Below are 24855 nucleotides of genomic sequence, written 5' to 3'. Positions count from 1 at the left end.
GACAAACTAGGGTGGGATATTTGTCATCATCTGTCTTGAGTTTAATGAGGTTATGCCATTTTCAGTCTTAGGGTTTTTCTGTTATATTAAGACTTCTATATACAATTATAGCTTTGCTGAACCCAGTCTAATTTTATGGAGAAATGTCCATTTGAACTGCATGGAGCTTGTGAATAAGAAAAATGAAGTGTGGATAAATCACATGGACTGCTTAAAAAACAACCAAAAAATCTTAGTCGTCAATAATGAAGAAATATTAACTTTTCAAATGACTTGAGTTGTAACAAAAGTACTAGATTCTAATTCAATAAAAATATCATTTTGCACATGCACATATCTAGTTTGACAACCAACAAGGAACAAAAGATTACTGGGCATCAACTGCATGTAGTATACAATGAAAGAAAACAATACAACAAAACATACCATATCTATGGATATATTCTCATACCAGATATTTTCTATTTCACACACAAATTTTCCATGGACTACCTCAAATTTCCTTTTAAAAGTAAAGCTCATGGAGTCATTATCTTAATATACTTGAGATTACATTTTCCACACACCTAAATATAACGAAGAAATGCTACTCAGAGATGAAGAGGATTTTGAAACATCGATCTCCCTATAAAATGCTGATTTAATGAATAGTGAGCCAGCTAATTAAGACACACACAAGGAAAATGTGAGGTTATTTGGAGGATGTCTCCTTGAAGACATCATCCTAATCGGTCATTTGTTGATACCAGATACATTTGTGAATATTGATGCTTTTATTTTTTGCTTTGCAAAAATACTTTTCATGACAGATGAATGAAAGGATGTCAAGTATCTCCTTTTTATAAATCAAATAGTTGAATAATTTGGATAAAAAGTCTCTGTCTGACTCAAACTATCTAGACTTCAACCTCAAATTTCTAGTAACATATTAAGTTATCTTCAGTTTACTGTCTACTTTAGGGCCGTGAAGCTGGATCAGTTGGTCAAAGTGTTTCTTACCCAGTGAGAAGTCCTGAGTTTGATCACTAGGACCCACATGACAAAAGGAAAGAACCAACTCTTGTGTCTTATCCTTTATCTTTTACATGTATGCTATGGCACACAGGGCCACCCTTTACATACATATACACACATATTCAAAATAAATAAATGTAAATAAATCCATCTTATAGCATATAGAACACCTACCTCATTTAAAAGATAAACTTATCTTTTCAAACATATCTTTTGCTTTGGGCCCAACCACAGTGCCACAAAGTTAAACATAGTAAGTGAATACATACGTACATATATATATATATATATATGTGTGTGTGTGTGTGTGTGTGTGTGTATAACAAAATATCTTTAGATCAATATTCAACTAACAACATACTGAAATTATCAGCTCACCAAACCAGCTATTTACTGTTGACAGTGAGACATTTGAACAACGAGGGTCAAAGTGTTTCTCTTTAAAGAATATTTGGACAGAATTTATTGAAGGAATAAAGGAACTATGTCTAATCATCAAGCTACAATCTGCAAAATTTTCGTTCCATAATCACATAGATTCGCTGCAATAGAAATCTGTCGCCGTGGTGGATATCCGAAAAGAAGCCAATACCTTAGGCAGCCCTGTTGTCCCAGAGGTGTAGAGAATGTACAGAGGATGTTCCGAGAGGACAGGCACACAGTCATGTGACTGGGCTTTGGCCATTTCTTCTTCCCAATCAAGATCACGATCTGGCTTCAAAGGAACTTTCTCCTAAGCAGCAAAAATGTAAAAATGTGCGCAGTGAATATAGGACATTGAGTTACAGGACAGCCAAGGAGCGTATACATCTGTAAGTGTGAGCATCCATTAGAAAGCCGTGTCTTCATGACACTAACACTCAATTTATGAATAAATCTCAAACTTACAACTTAAGGTAGATTCTTTAATAAGCTATCTTTACACAATCCAGTGGTTTGATGTTACTTTCCATCTCATGGATAAAAACCACGTTTTTATTGCATTCGAAGGCTACCCTAAAGAATTCAATGTGATGCTGTCGTGTTTTCCTGAGTCTCTGAGCTTAATTAACCCAGGCATACAGGTTTCCAAACATGAATGTGTACAAGTAGCTAAAAACTAAGTCCTAATTGACCTTTAACTTAGAAGGTCTGTCCTCACCAGGAAATATCACATAATGCTTCAAATATTTTCATCCAGCGACATTTGGGAGTCACACTACGGCGCCTTTCTAATGGGCCACCTCAAGTCACTCCAGGGATAAGAGAGAGTTCCATGTGTGTTTGTTCACGAGAGAAAAACAGTTTTCAAAATCAAAGAGAACAAGTGACACACCAAAAATGTTTTCCTTCTTCTAAGTCATTAATATGATAAAAAAACAAAAAAACAACTTGTTTTCCTCCTCACTCAAGAGCAAGGTTTTTGTTTTGTAAATTTTGTGATAACATCCATGTCATCAAAATGATACAACCTTATGTAAATTAAGCAGTTATAGAACAGGCACCAGAGCTACACAGAGAAACCCTGTCTTGAAAAACAAAAAGGGGGGGGCATTAAGTGGGAGGAAATATAATAAATAGGGAGTAGGGTTGGGCAAAAATCACTTTAATGAGAAACTACAGCCGTCTAGGTAAGACATCATGTTGACTGTTTCTCACAACCGTAAATCAAGAATCCTTATTAGGAAGAGTCCTTTGTTTGCTTTGATAGTCTATATCACCGACTGGCATGGAACCCATTATGAAGATTGGGCAGGTATCAAAATCACAGAGATTTGCCTGCCTCGACCTCCAGAGTTCTAAGGTTAAAGGCGTGCACTCCGACACGTGGTATATCAGGAAGTTTATAGTGAAGAAATACATAAACACAGGCAGAACCTAATTATGCAGAGTTTAGTGGAGTAAATGGCCAACACAGCCAGACACGTATGTGGCCACTGACTTTATCAAGACAATGTCAGGGCTAAGCTCCCAGGCTTCAGTGTACTCCCAAAAGAAAGATCACTTCCAAACTTTCCAGAATCTTCACTATTATCCAGGTCTACAAACACTCTTAATTCATTTACATATGCACATTTACAAATTGTACATCGAGGCAATAGCATGAATACAATATGTCTGAGTAAATTCATTTGTAGATAAACATCTGAACTGAGCGCCATTTGTGTGTTTTAAGCACAGCTGACGTCTCTTGCCGCCCTCGGATAGGGCAGCAGCTGATACCATTTAAATAAACAGAACAGAGAACTGTAAGCAAATTGTGTTTCCATTTCGTTTTATGCCTGAGATAAAAATAAGCAATTCCGAATTATCAAAGCTTTACCATCATAACTGTAGAACTGTAAAAATCATCACATTGCAAAATGAAAACTGAATTGTGATTGCAAACATCTTTGATTTTTACAAGCACCTAATGAAATGGGGACTAGGGAAAAAATGGTTATTCTTTAGGCTAAGAAGAAATGGATGTGTAAAAGATTCCAAGGAAATGAAGAGGAATTATCAATATTGGCATTTACTGTGTAAAGTGTATTTGAATGTGTGTGTGTGTGTGTGTGTGTGTGTATGTGTGTGTGAGGGTGTATGTGAGGGTGTATATGTGTGTGATGTGTTAGCGTGTGTGTGGTGTGCATATATTTGTGTGTGTGTGGTTTGTGTGTGTGTGTGGTGTGTATATGTGTGACTATGGTATGTGTGTGTGAGTGTATGTGTGAATATGGTGTATGTGTATGTTGTGTGTGTGGTGTGGTGTTGTCTGTATGAGTATGGTATATGTGTGCGTGGTGTGAGTGTGTTGTGTGGTGTGTGTGTGTGTTTGTAGGCAATTCCTCCCTAGATACTAAAATTCTTAACAGACAGCATTGAGAGAACATCATGAAAACAAGTGATATTCCTTTGGTTCTGTCATAGTTTGCTTGAGCCTTAGGAGGAGCAGCCAAACGTACCTCACTGGGCAAAAGTACAACTAGTTAATCAGACACAATACCTGTCCTCACCATTTGTTTCTCTCTAAATTCAAAGCAAACCCAACCACCAGGTTTAATTACTATCTAAATATTAGGGCTCGTATAAAGACAAGATGTATTAAAAGCCTTCATCCGTATCACTGGAGAGGCAAGTTGGGGAAAGACCAAAAGGGAAAAAGGAAGCCAGTTAGGTGGGGTAAAGAGATAAAACAATTCTATCAAGAAAAGAGAAAAACACTAGAATGTGGATAAAGAGGGTGAATATTTAAACAGCATGTGTTTATGGAGCAGAATAGATAGCATATATCTTGTTGTTTAAAAATTATTCAACCACAGTTCAAACCTTGCTATATCCATTTGCTAGACTTTGAGTATTCACTTTGAGGTTCATGGCTCAGTGTCTCCAGCAGCAAAATGGAGCCAGGTAAAAGATCCAACTCACTGATCTGCGAGAACTAAAGAAGTAAAGGCACTGGAAACCAACTCACATTGTTCCCAGGCTAACACAAGGCCTCCACAACTCCTAAGGGAACACTTATTTATGTATAAACAGTAGAATCAAATGAACGTTTCTGAGTGAGCATTTCTGCTTGTCCCGTCCCTCTCCTCACCTACACTCTGCTCAGGTGCTGACTTTGTGTTCCTTGACTTATGTGGCAGTCATGTCTCTTTAAGAAAAATGTGCCGGAAAGAATCTTGGCCTTCTTCTCTGAGACAGTAGGAGCATTAAATTCACTGAGTGCAACAGTTCATGAACCACAGCTCTGAAGCTTCACAAGGGAATTTATTGTGGCAATGATTCTTGTTATGTGCTCATCAAAATGACAGTCTTAAGGCTTTAGTCTCCAAACTTGTCAATTAAGTATTTTCTGATGAGATCCTCTCAAGAGGTCTAAAAGGCAACACACCAGTGTCTGCGATTTTGTAATTTATCTTTTGCAAAAAGAAAGATGATCTACTGAAAACTTGACTTGGTCCTACTGTATGCAGTTGCAGAATTTATTGAGTATAAAAGCAAGGTGGCCATCAGGTCAAGGTTACAAGAAAAAGTATAAAATATTTTTCATTGCTATCCTTCATGGATGATAGAACAATTCATCTGTATAGAATAGTCAAGTTTGGTTTTTCCGAACATAGTCTATCTCTGGATGAGAAAAAAAAAACACTTTCCTTAATTCTTGAAAGATTCTTTTCATATGACTAATCAGATCTTGCCAATAGGTGATGATGACATACACATTCAAAGCCCAAGTGATGGAGGCCAAAACAGGTCTGTCATTAATGAGGCAGGTTACTTAACTTAATACACAATGATTCCTTTTCCTCAAAGAGAAGTAACAGTACCCTCTAACTCATACAATTCTTAGAAGATTGTTTTTAATTATGCTTGAATCTTGAAGAAGATATCCATAGTATCTTGAAAACCAAGCAGTAAGCAGGTAGTTTGTATTTGCTAATATTATCACAAAACTTAAAGTCATAAATGACAGCCCAGGAGAAGCACACATAAAGTATTACTGTCACCTGCATTTTGTATGCCTTATTACTTGTTGTTCTCACCTAGTTTTACATAGACACTATCATCTGCATCTTTTTGTTTTGCTTCTTTCATTAAAATCATTTTCAGGATACTTAGTAGTTTACAACTATAGTTTTCAAATGACTAAAATTATTTTTGGCACAATACTCTCTGCAAGAAGAAAGTTAAAGTTTCAAATTACCATATTTGGACGATTGTAAACGAGAACCCTGTCTGGTCTGTGCTGTCCCATTTTCAGGGCTTCTTCTATAAGCGGGATGTATTCTACCTTTCTTCCAGGTTCAATGCCAAATGATGCCGTCACAACCAACTTGGGCTAAAATGGGAAGAAGAAGTGAAAGAAAAGAAAGGTTTTAAAAATCCTAGCTAAAGCCATCACAAAACTTCAGTGTAGATGGTCAGTTTAATATTTTGAAAGAAATGTTCAAATGGTTTCTGTTCACTATTAAACAACGGTCTGAAAACCAGCAAGCCCTCTTTTTAAAACCACTAACACATAAAATCAAAATCATAGACTTAATGATGCTAAGGGCTCATAAGTAGAGCTATTTAAAATACCTTCCAAAGAATTCATTAAACCAAGTAAAGCTCTCATGATCCAGAGAAATGCTAGCCTTTGTTACAGTCATACGCATACGTACAGAGCCAAATGCACCTACATGCGCATGCATGCACACACACATGTGCACACACACACACATACACAAAGATCTTTTTGTTTATGAGAGTATGTATCTCTTATGTGCTGAACTCATGAAATGACAATGGCCAACATTTTTAAGTGTATCATAGAAAGCCATAAATCATGTACTAGATGATTTAAGGTCATACCTCAAGAGTCTCTCACAATAGTTTTATGGAACTTGTTATAGTACCCAATTCAAACATATGAGAGCAATGTTCCAAGCATTCACTCTTAGCCCTGTACCTTTGTGTCCATCTCTCTGGGGAACAATCTAGGGAATAATAACTTATTACCCAGTTCCAAGGAATACGCATAAAGGGATATTTGTTACCCAGATTCAAGGAAAGTTTCAGAGATGCAGATATGTCTGAGGAGTACATTATTTATCACTTGTTTTTCTTGGGTGGCGTATCCACGTCCATACATACAAGATAAAACAGAAAGCACACATTTCATCTCCTATTTTGTATTCCTCTAAATATCTAGCAGGATGTTTGGTATGGCAAAAGCTTCAAAATTAATGTGTGGTGAAGAGATGCATGCAAAAAAGAAAGGAAGGAAGGAGTAAAGAGAAATAGAAGAAAGGAGGGAGGAAGGGAGGGTGGAAGGAAGGGAAGGAAGGAAGGATTGATTAAATCTGAGTATTCCATGTGAAAGGAAGATCAAATCATAAAGTAATGCTTGAATAGATCATGGATCCTCCACTGTTAAGTGGTGTGCTATAGGCAGCTGTAAGACTTGACCGTTAAGACCGCACTTACCTTTGCATGATCAATGCGGGTACTTAGTTCTTTGGATGCAAACCCTCCAAAGATGAGGCTGTGGATGGCTCCTATCCTTGCACACGCCAGCATGGTATATATTGCTTGTGGGATCATGGGCATATAGATGACCACAGTGTCACCTTTCTTGACACCCTGCTTGACCAAGACACCAGCCAGCCTAGAGACCTGTTATGGAGATCATCAGACCTCTGTATTAGTTCACTAAATTTGAAGTGGAGATAGTAAACCTAGAAGGCCTCCATCTATATTGGGGTAAATTAAAGAAGCATGGAGAATGTACTTAACAATGTAGATAATGGTTTAGACATGATTACAACAGTGTCTCTCCACATTAAATGATTGCACATGAAAATTTACCACCAAGTTATCAGATAAACTCCATGGCTTATATTGTTTACGCATTCATACACAGCACATTGACTCAGCAACTTACCATGTCTGACTTGCTCTGTGTAATTGGTGATGCATAATGCAAAGGAAAACTAGATTTTTGCCATACAGAGCTTATATTCTAACACTCTGTTAAGCAACCAAAGGGAAAATGAAAGACCTGTAAATTAAGCTATATGGTGGATTAACTATGAAAATGAATAAATTGAGAGAGAAAACAGGGCTATATGTGTAAAATCAAATGAAGCAGAATTTACTATGCTGTTTCTCCCTTTCATAGGCTAGGTAAATGAGGCTCAGCGGTAAGAAACAGCTAATCAGACATCACATGACTAGTAAACGAAATAGCAAGAAAACTGTCACATTTACTGGCCTCATCTTCTTTGTTCTTTTTAATACCTCAAGCCAATTTTTTCATTATACTTCTTATACTAAATATTTATATGAAATAATAACAGAGTGATATCCTTTTGGACCAAGGATACAAGCCTCTTCTCACTTTTATCATACATTTTGGGATCAAATATAAAAATGTCTTTCCTCTTAACACATGTTTTTGCAATTTCTAGTGAAAATATAGCAAAGCAGATCTCAAGCACACACATAAGATAATTTGCTGCAAGAAACCTTTCGACACCCAATTACAGCAGGCTGTGTGCCCAGACTTCACAAAACTTCAATATTCTATCACTTTAAAACTGTTCTTTCACACAAAATATTATTTCTCCCAAAACAGGAGCAGTATCTATGCGCGTGCACGAGCACACCCACACCCACCCACCCACCCACACACACACACACACACACACACACACACATTCTATGTCTCTATCCCTCTCCATTATGTGATTGATCAGATCTGTAAATAATATAAGACAAATAAGACAGACAAAAATCTCTACCCTACTAGAATTTAATTTTATTTTAGCAGCAGGTGTACCTGTAATTCAAAGATAAGTACAAGGGTTTTATTTAAATACTATCAATCTCAGAGAGAGATAGATGTAATTGCCAGTGATACTCAGGAGAGCCATCTCTAAGGAAGTCACATTTTAGCAGAGACCTGTAGAAGGCTAAGAATAAGTAGATATCTGTGAATATGCTATTTAAGACAGAAAATTAGAGTGGTCATTGTCAAGGCACCAGGGCCCAGTGGGCAACCTCAAGGATTGTGACTGGCTTTTTGAAACTGATTGTTCAAGAAAATGAACAGAGGAAGCAGGAGGCTATTAGTGGTTTCTTCACGTCTTTCTACCTCTCGTTTCTGATGAGTTCAAACAATTCTGAATTCTGACCATTTTTCTCTAAGGTTAAGGTCTCTGGTAAAAAGAAATGGAAAAGAAAAAAATCTTTGTGTTTTATTTTTCTGAATACTACCAACTGTATAGTGGAGTGCTGCCCAGAAGAAAGTCATAAGAAAAAAAATACACAAAGGAAATATATATATCACAAACTTAAATTCCATACACAGCTCAGAAATGGAAGTAAACACTAGGGAGTTATAGGCAAACATTTCAGCATGTAATCCCTACAGAAATCACTGTGCCATGTCATTACACTGCCCAATAAACCATTTAGTGGAGAGTTCTGAATAAAATCACCTGTTTACAACTTTAACATTAAAATTTTGAATAACACTTGTTACTGAATTAAAATACTCTTTAAACGAACACTAATCTAGGAATGATGCCATGAGTTGTATGTTCTGGTCTCACTCACAGATGACTGGAAGAAGCCCACAGTGCTTCTGTCCATGGAGAGCAACAAAATGAGGAGACCCAAGGCCTTCCTTTTAAAACTAAGATCTCATAGAGATAAGTCATTGGCCAAACACAACATCAAAATGAGTTTAAGTTGGTCAGGTATTAACAAGTAGGCAACTATTAAATGTGTTAGACTTCATATATGTTTTTGTTTGAGAGTGAGTTAGTGTACCCTTTAAAGGAATTTTGTCCCCTTGTGGTGATATGAATTGGCCAAGCCTATTTATTTATTCTATCTGTAGTTATATTTTTAATTTTCATACAATATATTTTGATCATATTCTTTCCCCTCCCTCTAACTCTTTACACTTCTTTCCTCCCTCCTGACCAACTTCATGTCTTTCTCTCTCTTAAAAGTCAAAAAAAAATTAGCAGACAAAACACATCAAGTGAATATATTTTGTGTTGGACAATGATTCTTGAGAATGAGGCATATCCTAGAGTGTGGTTAATATACCCAGTGTCAATATACACCATTGAAAAGAAACTGATTTTTTCCTCTTCTAGCAGCTAAGAATTTTAAAATAGCTTCTTGGATAAGGATGGGACCTGGTTCTTATTTCCCATTCTTGGTGTTGGGAATATGTCTTATTTGAGATAGGGTAAGTCTCCTGCATGCTGCCACAGTTTCTGTGAGTTCTTGTGGGCATCGGCCCTGTTGTATTTAATGAGTGCTGTTTCTTAGTGTCTTACACTGTCTCTAGTACGTACAATGATTCTGCCTCCCTCTTCCACACAAATCTCTGAGCCTTAAAGTTATGGGTATAACAAAGAGATCCCATTGAACAGTGAGGACTCCAAAGTCTCTTACTCTCTGCACATTTTCCATTTGTACATTCCATTGACCATGGCTCCTGCATTCCTACACACAAGTGGGCACATTCATAAGCATTAAGTTTTAACAAATAATTTCCATTTGACCATGTGGCAACTGAGTATACATATAAATATCTATAAAAATCATTATTGGAAAACTATCTCAAATCAGAATTACACCAAAACTATTTAACATAGTCTTCAGACATGTACATCTATTCTTATAAGTTTCTAGAAAAGTAGTTTTTTAATATAGTGGGAATTTACTATATTCAACAGTGAAATAGTTTTCAAACAAACATGATATAATACCGTGTTATTAAATAAAGAAAAATAACAATTTTCTAACTGATAATATCACACCACATATGTTCAAGAGTCAAGTTTATTGTTACTTTTCTTTTTTTTTTTCTTTTTTCTTTTTGATTTTCGAGACAAGGTTTCTCTGTAACTTTTGGTTCCTGTCCTGGCTGGCCTCGAACTCACAGAGATCTGCCTGCCTCTGCCTCCCGAGTGCTGGGATTAAAGACGTGCGCCACCACCGCCTGGCTATTGTTACTTTTCTAAAGCATAAAATAATAAATATTTTATATTTAAGAATGATACTGTTCAATTTTGAAAGAAAAAAATTATAAAATATGTTCCTACATTTAAAATAGTTACCTGACTGATAGAAACATTTACTGTGAGGTTTCCTCTTGTAGAGTAATTTTCCCCAGTGAAGAAGTAAATATCATTATTGATAATAACAATTTTGCTCATTTCTACTTTTCTCACATGAGAGTTTCTATCAATATTTAGTCATTTTAATACTATGTGTTTGGAAGTAAAGTGTAATGGAGAACTATTTAATTCATCTTATTCAAGCTTGAAATAACTACAATTTTAATAATCTGTGTGCTTTCAACACTAATGTGAATTCCATACTATATTTCACAGAAAATTAGTTCAATCTCATATTTCTGTGGCTTTCATGCTCACAATCTTGGAAAGTAATATTTTCCCATTTCTTTAATAGTCACATGTTTAAACCTACACTTACAGCATGAGAACGTAGTACTTCCTGAAAACTAGACCTTGTTAATTTTCAAACAATGCTCTTATATAGCAGGGCATCACTGACAAGAAAATAATTCTACACCCAAGAGAAGTCCAAGTCTAAAGACTGGGAAGGGTCATTGATGCCTGTCATGTACACAGCGTGACTACAGTGTGTGTAATAAAAATGAAAGGAAAGGTACGGACAGATTCAGGTCATCTGTTTCCTCTGTCTTTTTAACCATTTTGGCATCTATGAATTCTAGGTGTCAGTAATGTAGAACTATGACCTTCTCGCACCTTTGCTCACATGACAACTCCTGCCAAATCATTGTCCTTGTACGCATCCTCTGAATGAGAAAGTCAAAGCAGTTCTCAATGGGTACAACAATTCTTCATCATGAAGATATGAGAGGGTTAAAGAGCTCAGAAAATATACCAAATATGCAACTTGTTAAAACCCCCTTGAGTTTCGACTTGTCATAAGAACAACACAGTGTTAGTCAGCTTCAACTACTAAAACTAAATAATTGAGGAATTAAATAAATAAGTTTGTTTCAGTTCAGAATTCTGGAACTTAAAGTCCAAGAATATGCAGACACATTGCTTTGGGTATCTAGCCAGGATAGTATATCATATTGGGAAAATGAGGTAGAGAAATCTACAGAGAAACAGGAAGATATTAAGGTTTAATAACTTTTTAAAGGGCATATTTTCAACAACCCAATTGTCTCCCATTAAGCCTTACAATCTAAATATATACAGAATCTTCCAATATGCCATTCTGGGCTCCAGAATGGCATATTCTGATTTTACATACTGTATATAAAAACCACAGAAGGGTAAAATAATTGCAAATTACTAACTCTGTAGAAAGAATAATTTCAAATCCTTAAAATGTAATTGTTATTTCATAAATTATATTAGTGTGATTTGTGATTAAAAATTAATGAGAAATGTCCATAACAGAGTATGCAAAAAGGGAATTGATGAATTCAGGGAAGTAGAAGGAAAGATTTCACTTTTAATTACATCATGCAAATTGAAACAATCCCAAAGTTTGGATGCAAAGGGAGAACATGGGCTTGGCATGTTTAAGTCTGAGTGAAGATGAATTATTGAGCATGGATATTTTCTCAGCATCATGTAAATTATCTCAGCATTTGGAGAAAGGGACAGGGAGGTGTGAAAGAGCTGGACACAACATCTTTCACACATCACATGGGTGTCAACAAATGTCATGGAAGCAGGAGTAAACACCGAGGTAGAATGTGTAAAGCCAAAAGAAGAACACCGAGAAGAGGGGAAAAGAGGGGCCAGAGGGAAAAGTATGTCCAGTCAACAACGGGAGGACGTAGAAGTGAGAGCTGAGTTTCCAAGACTGTAAGATAGCATGAAGAAAAGATGGAAAATATTGACAATATACTGGCATTAATAATAATAGAATGGTGATTACTTTATCTGAAGGAGTATATTTTAGAGAGTTGTAGGGAAGTATGTGATTAAAATAGGAAAATGAAAGCTGTCTATCATTTCAAAATTAAATAGTAATTAAAGGAGTAGCAGAAAGATATTTTTGTTTCATTATTTTTAAAATTTGAATTTTAACTGATATAGAAAAACATACACATTGTGCTTCCTAACTACATTTCATATGATATTTCAATCATGCGGAGATTGTGTACTAATAAAGACAGGTTATGCCTCTAAATACTCAAACACTTACTGTTTCTTTCTGGTGAAAAAAAAAATCCATCATCTCTTCACTTTGAGAGCTGCACACTACATGGTAGGTGCCCGTGGCACAACCCCTGTGTATTAAGTCTGGTTTTAAAAGAGTCAGCACTGATTGAGGTTACAAGGGTCCAACAGAACAGCAGAGGAGAGACATCTCAAAGACTGCTCTCCTGGTCTCAAGGATGGAATAATGGTGAAGAGAAAGTATTATTTCCTATGTTGGCATAGGAAAGTCGGAAGGTAGAAAGTCTGCAGGTTTGATAATAAAAAGTTTCAATCACAGCTCCCAGGTTTGAAGTTGTTTTCCCTATTATGCTTGAGGGCCTGAGGTAGAAGATCAGAAGTTTAAAATGATTTTTGAAGGAAGAAGTAAAATTTATTAGAGGGGGTTTAAAAAATATTAAAAGACAGCAACAAGGTCCTGGAGCTTTTGCAGCCTAAATGTATAGAGAAATGACTTCTGAAACTTTATTTTTCCTCCAAATTATTAAACACATTGGACGAAGATGGAAAATAATAGGCCTGATCCAAGTCTATAGTTTTGCCAGGGAGTGTGTCTTAGTATTCTATTGCTGTGAAGAGACAACATGACCACTGCAACACTAATCGAGGCAAACATTTAATGGGGTGGCTTATAATGGTCCAGTCCGTTATCATCATGGCGGGACAGAGCAGCATGCGGGCAGACATGGTGCTGGAGGAGCTGAAAATGCTACATCTGAGACAAAAAAACAACAGGAAGTGAACTAAGACACTAGTGTGGCTTGAGCATATGAATATACTCTGTAGCCTGAGGCATAGCAGAATCCCAGAATTTGTTTTTGGAGCAGACAGATTGAAATTAGAAAATGCATGAAGAAAATTTAAAATTGGGGTTCAAAATTCTTAATGTGCTGATTTTAAAACTCTGTGGTTTTTAAGTAATAAAACCATATCATATTTTCAAACAATTTGCATTCTTAGACACAGTACTCTTAAACTAACTTTTTAAGTGGTTCTCATGATATATAGTCACTCCAAGTCAAATTATAAAATAAAACATTTAGTCAGGGCTTTGTGGTTGTGGAGGGTTACTTTATATGACCAACATGGTAAGGTGTTTTATCTACTTTATTTCTGTGTGTTCTGCACAGGCATGCGCACATGTAATGGTCATGTGTATGAGCATCAGGGAATAATGGCTCCTCTATCACTCTCCACCTTACTTCTTTGAGACAAAGTGTCTCACTGAATGAGTAGCTTGATAAATATTTTGCCTAATTTATTAGGCTGGCAGGCCAGAAATCCTTAAGTTTCTTGTTTCTTCCTCTACTCCCTAATTCTAGGGTTATAAAGCCCAGGCTGTCACCCCAAGTCCTCATTCTAATACAAACACCACATTATCTACTGAATCATCTTCACACCCTCTGTAAGTTATTATCCTAACACATTCTATGTCTGCATACCCTGCATTCATTAACTAATGCAGACCAATAAAAGCAATAACCTATGCTGTCAGTTGAAGCCAAATCCCTCTTCTCTTGAGCTAATGAAATGTTCAATTGAGAGTTTCTCTAACTGGGATCTATAGCAATGTAGGTTCAGTTTTCTAGAAGAATATTAATTTTTTTCATTTTTCATTCACATTGAAGCTTTTTAAAAATGAATAAGGAGCTGTATTATCTGGAAAATTATTCAAATTAACTGTGTGCTACTTTTATTGTATCATGTGAATTAGGACAATGATGATGTCATGAAACATTGCATCACCAAAAATTTTATTGATGTTAAGTCTACAATATATGATTCAGGAAGTGAAGGTTAATTCCCACCATATAAGTGACCCCAAAAACTCTACCATGGAACTCCCACAGCTAATAAATACCTTCTGTAATATGGCAGGATACATGATCAACTGAAAAAACTCTGTAGCCCTCCTAGACATGATAAGGAAGCAAGAAAGAAATCAGAGAAACATCGCCTTTGACAATAGCCACAAGTAACATAAAATATCTTGGAATAGCACTAACCAAAGAAGTGAAAGACCTGTTAGACAAGAACTTTAAGTCTTTAAAAAAGATATTGAATAAGATACCAGAAAGTGGAAAGATATCCCCTGCTCTTAGATAGGTAGGATCAACATAATAAAAATGGCAATCCTTCCAAAAGCAATCTATAGATTCAATGAAACCCCCATCAAAATCCCAACGCCATTCTTCACAGACCTGGAAAGAAGAATAATCAACTTCATATGGAAAAACAAAAACCCAGGCTAGCCATTACAATGTTGTACAATAAAGAAACTTCCAGAGGCATCACCATCCCTGACATCAAGCTCTGTTACAGAGCTACAGTAAGGAAAACAGCTTGGAACTGTCAAAAAAAAAAAAAAACAAAAAAACCAGAGATGTTGACCAATAGAATTGAATCAAAGACCAGGATATTAATCCACATACATATTAACACTTGATTTTTGACAAAGAAGCTAAAATTATACAGAGAAATAAAGAAAGCATCTTCAACAATTGGTGCTGGCATAACTGAATATCAACACGTAGAAGAATAAAAAATAGAGTCATATCTATCACCATGCACAAAACTCAAGTCAAAATGGATAAAAGACCTCAATATAAATCCAACCACACTGAACCTGATAGAAAAGAATGTACAAATTTTATTAAAAAAATTGTGTGTCTCACAGTTTTGAAGGAAAAAGATTGATACAGTTGCCAATTAAAAGATTCATTCCCTTATTTTTTCTTGTGTGTTTTTTTTTAAAAAAAGGTTGGCATAAAACAAACAAATGACATCATCAGAAACTCTTCTTGTTTAGGTCAATGCTGCTCTATTTATTTAAACAAACACCAGCACTTCCACAACAAGGCAATTTCTTTGTGCACATAAATCACATTTTGCATCACTAGACTTAGCTCCCATTAACCTAGGATTTTGTTGCTTGGTAAGTCCAAAAAGTCAATCAACACATGTGAAGTATTCATAGAAAATTATCAGAAAAAAATAAGGAATAAGGAATCGAATTGTGAAGGGTATCACTTTAGTAATCAAATGATTTCAATAACATTTCATCACCCAAGCAAAGACTCTGTGTAGAATTAAAAGACAAAAGTACAGGTATAAAACACAAAATAGCAACTAATAAAGTAGATACAGTAAGAACTTACCATAAATATTTTATATACTAAATTTCCCATATAAAACACATATGATTATATAGTTTTATAATATCATGTATGACATGAAAAATAAGCCATCAATTTCCCCTGATCTATAATCTTGACAATAATTCAATTTACTGTGACTTTACATTACTTTAGTCAAATTTATTTTACTTTATGCTACATCTCTACAAAGTGCATAAATATGAACATAAAAAGTGATACATAATTTAGTGTGATTAATTTAAATAATTTTAAGAACATCATCTCCACTGTGTTATTATTTTATCTAATTAAAAAAGGCTCATGAAAAATTCTTTGTTTCATATACTCAAAAGGCACCATTATTTTCTTTACTTTAGCCATTCAGTGTTGCTGAATATATGATAATGAGCTTTATCCTGTACTTCTTATGACATTTATGTCAGGCAAAATGATTCTCTAATTTCCCATGTTAATTATTAAAGGTCAGATGCTGAGTTATTGAGGTGTTCAGCTGTACTGTTGCTGAGTGTGGAGCAGATACATGTGCTATTCAACAGAAAAAGGAATAATTATCCCTAACTCTTTCTAATTCTGCTTATAAAATTATTTTTCTTTCTTTTTTTTTTTTGCTCATTTTTAACATGAACATCAGCCTATCTTCTTCCTTTATTCTCTAGCAACCACACATCTTCCTCCTCCATTAAACTTCTTGTACTCGTAGACCTAGATCCATGGCCAGCAAGGGCAGTTTATTTTTATACCTCAGTGTATGTAGCAAATCATTGTTAAACATGACAAAGGCATGTCTTGGCAGGGTCTTCACAACCTCTGAACACAATCTTGCAGAGGAGACTTTTAGGGATGATGCACATATTTCTATCTACCTTTCTTTATTCAAATAGTATATGTATCATTGTGGGGGTGGCTGCTAACCTCAGTTGGCTCTTTCTTCATGATAATAATGTATTCATTCTTTACTATATATGGCTTTGTTAAGGAGTATCACAATATATTCAACTGTTTCTGTGTAATTCTCACCAGCAAAACAGTGAAATAATTTGGTTAAGGAATTAGAATGTAACCATTTTTATAATCTCTTTGTCTACTATAATTTATGATATAAAAATCAATTTGCACTATAACTCAGAGTACTATTGCACCAAAGAATGTATTGCTTATTTGTAACTAGCCATTAAATAATATGCTATATTCAGAACCCCCTAATTTTAGACTCATTATTTATTGATGTTAATAGAATATAATTATTTAAATGTGAGATATTTAGTCTATTAATGAAATATTCCCTGAAGTTGATACATATAATTGTTTATTTAAACCACCTGACTGTAATCTATTTCCCATCTTTCTTTATAGATAATGGTCAAATGGTAGATCTAGGAAGGCCATCTGTAATATTTCTATGTCTGTTTATTGCCATGCACCACGCCCCCGTGTCTGTGCTCTATGCACTGGCACCCAGTTCGCAAGCTTCGGGCAAGGGGGCTGGAGGTTAAAATACACAGACACACACAGACAGAGAGACAGCGACACGGGTCATCCTTGAATTCTTTAAGAATGCCCCCTTTATTGTGTTCAGGGGCAGATTATATAGAGATAGCCATGCCCCAGCCAAACCCACCAGAAACCACTCTCCTGCCATCAGGAACTCCTGAAGGTCTCGTGCTCAGAGCAGCTGTAGGCACTCAGATCAAGGGATTACAAGAAATTCAGGATCTGGGGTCTTACTGCTCCCAACAGTTTATATCTTTTCTCACTTTTTTTTTTTTAGAGCTGGGACATATGTTCTTTCACTCTAGCTTCAATGATGCAAATGGCAGTCAGAAAGAACAGGATGAAGGTACAATAGGATTTATTGTAATGGTGGTGGGTTAAATTAAAAGAAACTCAACCACTCTATTAGAGTGTCTCATTTTTGTGAGGGAGAAAAGATTGCTTCTGCCTCACTGTTTGAGAGCATGGTAGGGAAAGCATGGCAGCAAGATTGTCTTCTGGCCAGGTAAGCCTGAGTGTGCGTTCAGGATCAAATACAATGGAAAACTGAGTACTAAAATTTTGACACCTTGGCCTTCATACAGCAACATTCAAGAGATTTTTTTTTGCCAAAGGATTGCAGAAATGCCTAGAAAAATTTTAAATTATTGTAACTAGGCATATTATATGTCTATGATGATGAATCTATGGTAGATATAAATACATATGACAGAAAAAGAACAAATGATTAATAAGTCATTATTCCAATGGTTCTACATGAAAAATTACCTAAAAACAATCAACCCTTTAGACTGGAAAATTAAGAACTGACATATGGGAGCAAAGGGGGCACATACAAGTAACTGAAAATCAGAGATATTTGCAAATGAAGCAGATATTGTCAGAAATCCAAGCGGACATATAGGTGTGGAATAGTCACCAGAAAGCCACGACACGGGCTGTCTCTGCATTATCAGACCAGAAAATCATGTTGCAGACATTCTCCACACTATTTCCCCATTATGTCTATTAATGCTACTGTTCTGGGGTTATTTAAGGTATGCTTCTGAACCACTGTAATCTCTTCTTATCCCATTTTTCTTGCATACTTCTACAGAGAAGATGAAATGAGTCCTTTAAGCAATCTGAAAATTTTCATTCTCCCGGGAATAAACACAGCCTTAATCCTGGTCTGTACCTTTCTACATAGTCTGCCTTCCAATCATGACCTTCTACCATTCTCCTCTAGATTTCCCAATAGGCCAGGTCTACTTTAGTTTCAGGGTCTCTACACAACAAAATTTTCATGTAAATATTCAAATGTTATTCACTACATTTTATTCATGACTTGGCTCAGGGTTTATCTGGCCGCTGACAAGCCTCTACTTTGGAAATAACTCTCTAAAGGAGCAGCCCAAGTCCCTCCTAGCCTTTGTTTTTCTTTTATTTTGTTACAGTGACTTATCTTTTTACTTCATAATGTATTTTCCCAACCATAATGTGTTTACCTTGTGTACAAAGGCAGTATCCATTCACTATTGGAACTCATAATGTATCCAAACTGCCACTATACGGGATACCTCATGTGTGCTTTGCATAAATACATTTAGTTCACCATTTTAGTCCAGAATAATAAATCCAAAGGAAAGATCCCGCTGATTTTGTTGAATTGAGTTGCCTGTAGCTCAGAGGTGAGCCATCCTGTAGATAAGTCATGTAGTAAGGTCTACCAATGAATAGGATAAATTCACTAAGAAAATGTAAGAATAGAGACTTATGTACTAGTTTTCCAGGTTTTGAAGATGCCAACATGAAGGAAATGTCATAAGCAGAGCTTTAAATAGGGCAGGATATTATAGATCTTCAAAGTTAGGGAACAGGGACTGTGTTCACCCCATTAAAAATAAAAACCCTCATGTGGAATTAAAATGTGGGAGGAACACGATATTTTTAGAAATAATTAATTCTCTTAGTCTCAGACTAGATTTGTCTTTACTTTTTAATGAACGTTATTTAACGCTCTATTCCTGAACTCTCTCAGTGTGTGATATGATCCTTCCTTGTTGGAGGGCTATTCCAGCTACTGTGTAGGTTAAAAGATGAATAAAATACTGCTCTTACCTACAGAATTCTTTTTTTTTTTTTTGGTTTTTCGAGACAGGGTTTCTCTGTAGCTTTGGTGCCTATCCCGGAACTAGCTCTTGTAGATCAGGCTGGCCTCGAACCCCCAGACCTACAGGATTTTTTTTCTCCATTCAAGAGATCACACTGGGACATTAACAAGTGGAGTAAAAATTGGAGAATATTTTGAAGTATTATGGAATTATAATTATGGAATATTCTTTGGAGAAAATTATGAGGAAGGTGCTCTAGGTCTCGCATTGGTAAAATAGCATCTGATGCAGCAGTAAGTGCAAAGAAGATGATTTTTACTCCAAACAGTAATCTTGATTTCACAGATAATGTCATCTTCAAAAACCAAGCTGAGAAAATCAAAGGGGTTTGTTGTATTGCTGCTATTTTAGATTGATGTAAAAATAACAGGCAGCTTTCATTTTGAAAAGTGATTCTATATTGAAAATGGAAAACTGGCAAATATTAAACCATTGTTTCTTCCTTTTATTAGTTGTTTCCTGTGTTGTCTAGTAAAACTGTACTTATAATTGTTTCCTTTATTTTTGAATAATTTCCAAATCTAACAATTTTTCTTAGTTTTAAAGCGTGTTGGAGAAATTCAAGTTTGTATTTAGCTTGTTATAACTTGTCTTAATTTAAATACAAGTGCTTCTGCTAAAAGTAATTTTGTGTGTGTGTATGTGTGTGTGTGTGTATGTATGTGTAAAACACTACATCATAAACTCACAAAGACATAAAGGACATGAAAAATTTTTGGATTTGATCATTCAAAATTAATTATCTGCTGCCCTTTAATATTAATGAAAGGATCAACACAGAATTACCATTGTGGGTTCTTTATTTTTGTTTTTCTCTACCTTAAACATTGGAACCCTTGCTTCCTCTCTTAAGATAGTCTGTTGGAAAGTATTTATGTCAAAATTATTTCAACTTTTTTTCAAATTGAAAGAACTATCATTGTGTAGTTGTTTTCATTACTTACTTTAAAAGTAGAGAAAAATAGATTCTCAGTTTCAGATTCTTAAAATCATGTCAGTTATAAAACTTGTTTTAAATATTTTCATCTTTTGTTCTAAGAGCTTAAAAAATTAATGAATCTTTCCCTTAATTCGGAAAATATTTGTTCCCCCGATCTGAGAACATGGCAGTCCAACAATCTTGTACAAACGTGAATAGGTTAAAACTATGAGGGAAATCTCTTGAAAAGAGGATGTCAAGGGTGGGTCATCTTGGACAAGCAGGCTCAGCTTCATCAACTTTTGGAAAAAATGACCTAAGACCACAACATGCAATTGCCACACACACACAGCCCTCATCAAAAGGACAAAATCACATAGGCATGCAACTGTCAACAGTGTTGGAAAATTATATTCTCACACAGCATAGAGGCAGAGAAATAGCTACAACCACTGTAAAACAACAAATTACCCTTTGCTTGAGACAGAATTGAACCAAACACCTCATTCCTAAATGTATCCCAATCGAAACGAATATATATAATCATCAAAATTGGCAATGCTCTCAAACACGAACTTCTCAAATAACCAAACCACGACCTCTGGGGATGAGATGAACTGAAAGTTGGGAAAGAAAAATTCTATATGTAAAATATTACGTCATTCGATTTGTATAAAGTTTAAGCGTGGGCTTATCTCATGAATGGTCTGCATGCATCAGAGATGAACTCATAACTCATATAGAAACTGGATGAGAAATAACTGAAGGAGAAATAATGAGGTCTTCTGGTAGTTTTGGAATATTGGGCTTCCTGATCTAGTTATATACAAATACTACTTATAAAAAATGTAATGGTGTATATGGATACCATCTTATTTTATTTGAATCTATATATGTCATTACATAAAACTGAATGCACTGCACAATGGGAGGAAATACATGAGTGACTACAATTTCTACATAAATTAGCTTTACTTATCTACCTATCAAGGATGGAAACAATCATTTCTCTTTTAGACATATACTTTTTTGTGTCATTTTAGTATTGATTTGACTTTTAGTGTTTACTTGGGTACCTTGAGATAGAAAATAGATGAAATACTGCCTCCCAAACAAGACCATCACCAGCAGGGAGAGATGTGAACGTATGATATTGTGCCTTTACTTTAGGGTATCTGCGTAAGAATAATATTGGTGTCAATGATGAGGGAGCATCAGACTGCTTTCCCCTGACCTATTTCTGAGAAGATGGATTTCATACTTTGAAGAGAGTGTTCTAAAGAGCACAGATTGGAAGTGGACTTTTCATGAAACACAGCCCATGATTACAGAGTAATTTTTTCCGCTAAATTATTAAGCCTTCATAATTACAACTACTGCTATAATTACTGCAAAAATTACCTTTAATAAAGATAATAGGCACTTTGAGGTGGATTAGATCTGGAAAATTTAACACACACTCTGTTTTTATCAATTTCCCTCATATACCTGTCTTCATGAAAAATTCTCAGGTTCCCTTTATGGAAGGTCACCTTTTTAACACAGTGAATACACATAAAAATTCATAATTGCTACCATAGCAAAAAGGGAAATCCACACACAGAGATGAATTCAACGTTAAATTGGTGACATTCTACATAATATATGTGTGCTCATACAAACACACATGCATTTGATTTCACTGAGGCTTAATATGATAGTCTGTTAACTTGAACATAGTTAAAATGAAAAGAGTACAATAAACATATGCATGTTTGCTGGCATGCAAATTTTTCAGATGCTTATTTTGAAGAACCTAAAAAGAATCTATACATCTTGGAGAATCAAGCAAAACAAAATTAAGTTAGGAAATCCAAATTCTGTAAGTAATGTACACTAAAGAATTCCATTCAAATAAATATAGTAGACATTAAGATTTCACATGGTAGTACATTCATTCATTCATTCATAGTTCAATAAATATTCCCTATATGCCTGGCAACATTCTACAGATAAAGCAAACATGTCTCTCCTTATAAACCTTACATATTACACGTAGCAGCATCATTCAAAAGCATATAAATAAAACCCAAGGAGCAATATTGAGTAATAAAAATGAAATCAAGAGGGGGCAATTAAGCAGAGTGGACAAGAACACGCACAGGTAATATGGTCAGGGAAGATCTTAAAGATGATAAAACAGAACAGACATAACATGAGATTTAAGACACTGGAGAGGAAGCCGGGCGGTGGTGGTGCACGCCTTTAATCCCAGCACTCGGGAGGCAGAGGCAGGCGGATCTCTGTGAGTTCGAGGCCAGCCTGGTCTACAAGAGCTAGTTCCAAGACAGGAACCAAAAGCTACGGAGAAACCCAGTCTCGAAAATCAAAAAAGACACCGGAGAGGGTAAAACTCATTTCAAGTATAAAAGAAGCACCTGAACTAACCAGGAACTTTTACTAGACCCTATTTACTCCTGACCACATTAGGTAATACTGTGGTTTTGAAAAGTGCCTGTCAAAGATATCCGCATCAAGACAGCCTCTGGAACAGTTCTGATAGAAGCAACTGAACTCATAGGAGGCAGGGCTTCCTTGGGTCACTAAGGTTTGTGTCTACAGAAGAGGTGACTGTCCTTGGCTTTTCCCCTTTTTTTCTGCTTTCCAGCCATGAGGTGAGTACTTTGCTTCACCACACCACAGTCTCCACCACTGTCATTACCACACAGGCCCAAAGAAATAGGCCCACGCGATCTTAAATGGTAGCCCAAAATAAACCTTTTGTCTTTATGAATTAGTTATCACAGTGTCTGCCTGGAGAGATGGCTCAGTGGTTAAGAGCCCAAGCCATGCTTCTAGACACATCAGGATCAACTCCTACTACAAGAATGGTAGCTCACAATGGCCTGCCAATTCCAGTTCAAGAGGACTGGATATGCCCTCTTATAGCCTCAGAAGGCATATATGTGCACCCCCCCATATGCTTGATAAAGATAAAAAATAATAAATTAGTTAGCACAGGTAATTGATACTACTGAGAAATCAATAGTAAACACCAATGCTTCTCCACATTCTCCCCATAGAGAACAGAACCTAGGCCTACTCCGACTCTTGTATAACAGTTGAATTTTAATTTGTATGTTTTTCCAGCACTGGGCAGTAAGACATTTGTCCAGTTATGTTATCCTTTATTCCAAACAAAATTTAACAATACAAAGGTAAACATTTACTGAATGGAGGCCTGACCTTAAACAGGGCTCTCATCCCTGAACAAATACTTTAGCAAAGGGCTGTTGAAAATAATCAGACATTCAGATAACAGCCGTTCGGAAAGGCTCTGACCCCACCTTTAAAACTATCCATCTTTCTTATCACTGAGGAGTGTCAGCCTAAAATTTGCAGTTTATTAATTAAATAAAAAAAAACATTAAGACACTTGAATCAAATTTTACCTATTTAAAATGCCAAGTGAAAATGAATCAAGGTAGATGAAATGAGTCCTGGTATGATTGTTCTTTCTGTTTGTTCTCAATGGCATTGCTCATTAAACCTTTCTCTGTCTTTCTCAGTAAAATAGAGACTGCAGGGAGCTGGGAGCAGGTAATCAAAGCGAGAGAACAATGCCTCTCTGTCTCGGTGGAACAGTTCTTCCTTTAATACTTTGGAGAAGAAAGCCCAGAGAACAGAGGCCGACAGCAGCTAAGAGGAACAGCCCTCTTAAGTACTTTCATGTCAGGCTGAACTGAAACCCGTGAACTAGCACAGAAGTCAAAAGAGTCTCAGAGTCCAGACTCGCTATGTGGAAATGAGATGAGTTAGCAGAAAGATTCTGAGAAAAACATGTGCACGTGACGATCTTAGACAGTTTACGTAATTTAAAGAGAAAGCAGCAGAAACGGACACCACGCTTATTGCTTAAGATTTCCTTAAAGATATTTCTTTGACTCTAATGTTTATATGCTCATCAAATCGAATATGCTAACAGAGATAATACTTTAACAATGCATGAATACGCATTGTATTCTGCACAATCTAACATCAATTAAAATGTGCAATTATCGTAGGCTTTCAAATTTGCAAATTTGAGCATGTGGCAGTGTGCCAGAATCTCAGGAGTACTTTTACAGCCACAGATAATGCCTCTTCCAAAATGTGGAAATGCAAACCTATAATAAAAAGTGCAGTACTTCAGACACTTTCTATTTCCTCTCACATTAGCACCGTGACTCATAAATTATGCACACATTGACTCCAGTGTCAACCCTGCATGGAATTTCATTTCACAAATACAGATTTTTCTACTTTCAGAACAACAACCAATACACCAAACCATATAGCACAGCACTCCTTTTTGGTTTTAATTTTGGCCATGTCTTGGGCTACTCAGCCTGAAATGTCTTTTTAGCTAGACTGAAATTCCTTTAAGTTCTAGAGTAGTA

General features: G+C 35.8%; 1 protein-coding gene across 1 annotated transcript in view; it reads right to left on the bottom strand.

Annotated features, from left to right (window-relative positions):
- The window catches only part of Acss3 (acyl-CoA synthetase short chain family member 3), a 150525-nt gene that overhangs the window by 93530 nt on the left and 32140 nt on the right, over nt 1-24855 (bottom strand). The window contains exons 3-5 of the mRNA XM_075954457.1: nt 6946-7134; nt 5681-5815; nt 1607-1747 (exon numbers count right to left, since the gene is read on the bottom strand). Coding sequence (XP_075810572.1) covers nt 1607-1747; nt 5681-5815; nt 6946-7134 — 465 coding nt within the window. The remainder of the gene's footprint in view (nt 1-1606; nt 1748-5680; nt 5816-6945; nt 7135-24855) is intronic.

This window comes from Microtus pennsylvanicus, chromosome 20 (genome assembly GCF_037038515.1).
Source record: "Microtus pennsylvanicus isolate mMicPen1 chromosome 20, mMicPen1.hap1, whole genome shotgun sequence".
Classification (NCBI taxonomy): domain Eukaryota; kingdom Metazoa; phylum Chordata; class Mammalia; order Rodentia; family Cricetidae; genus Microtus; species Microtus pennsylvanicus.
Note: the sequence above shows the minus strand (reverse complement) of the source record. Positions and strands in the feature narration are given on the sequence as shown.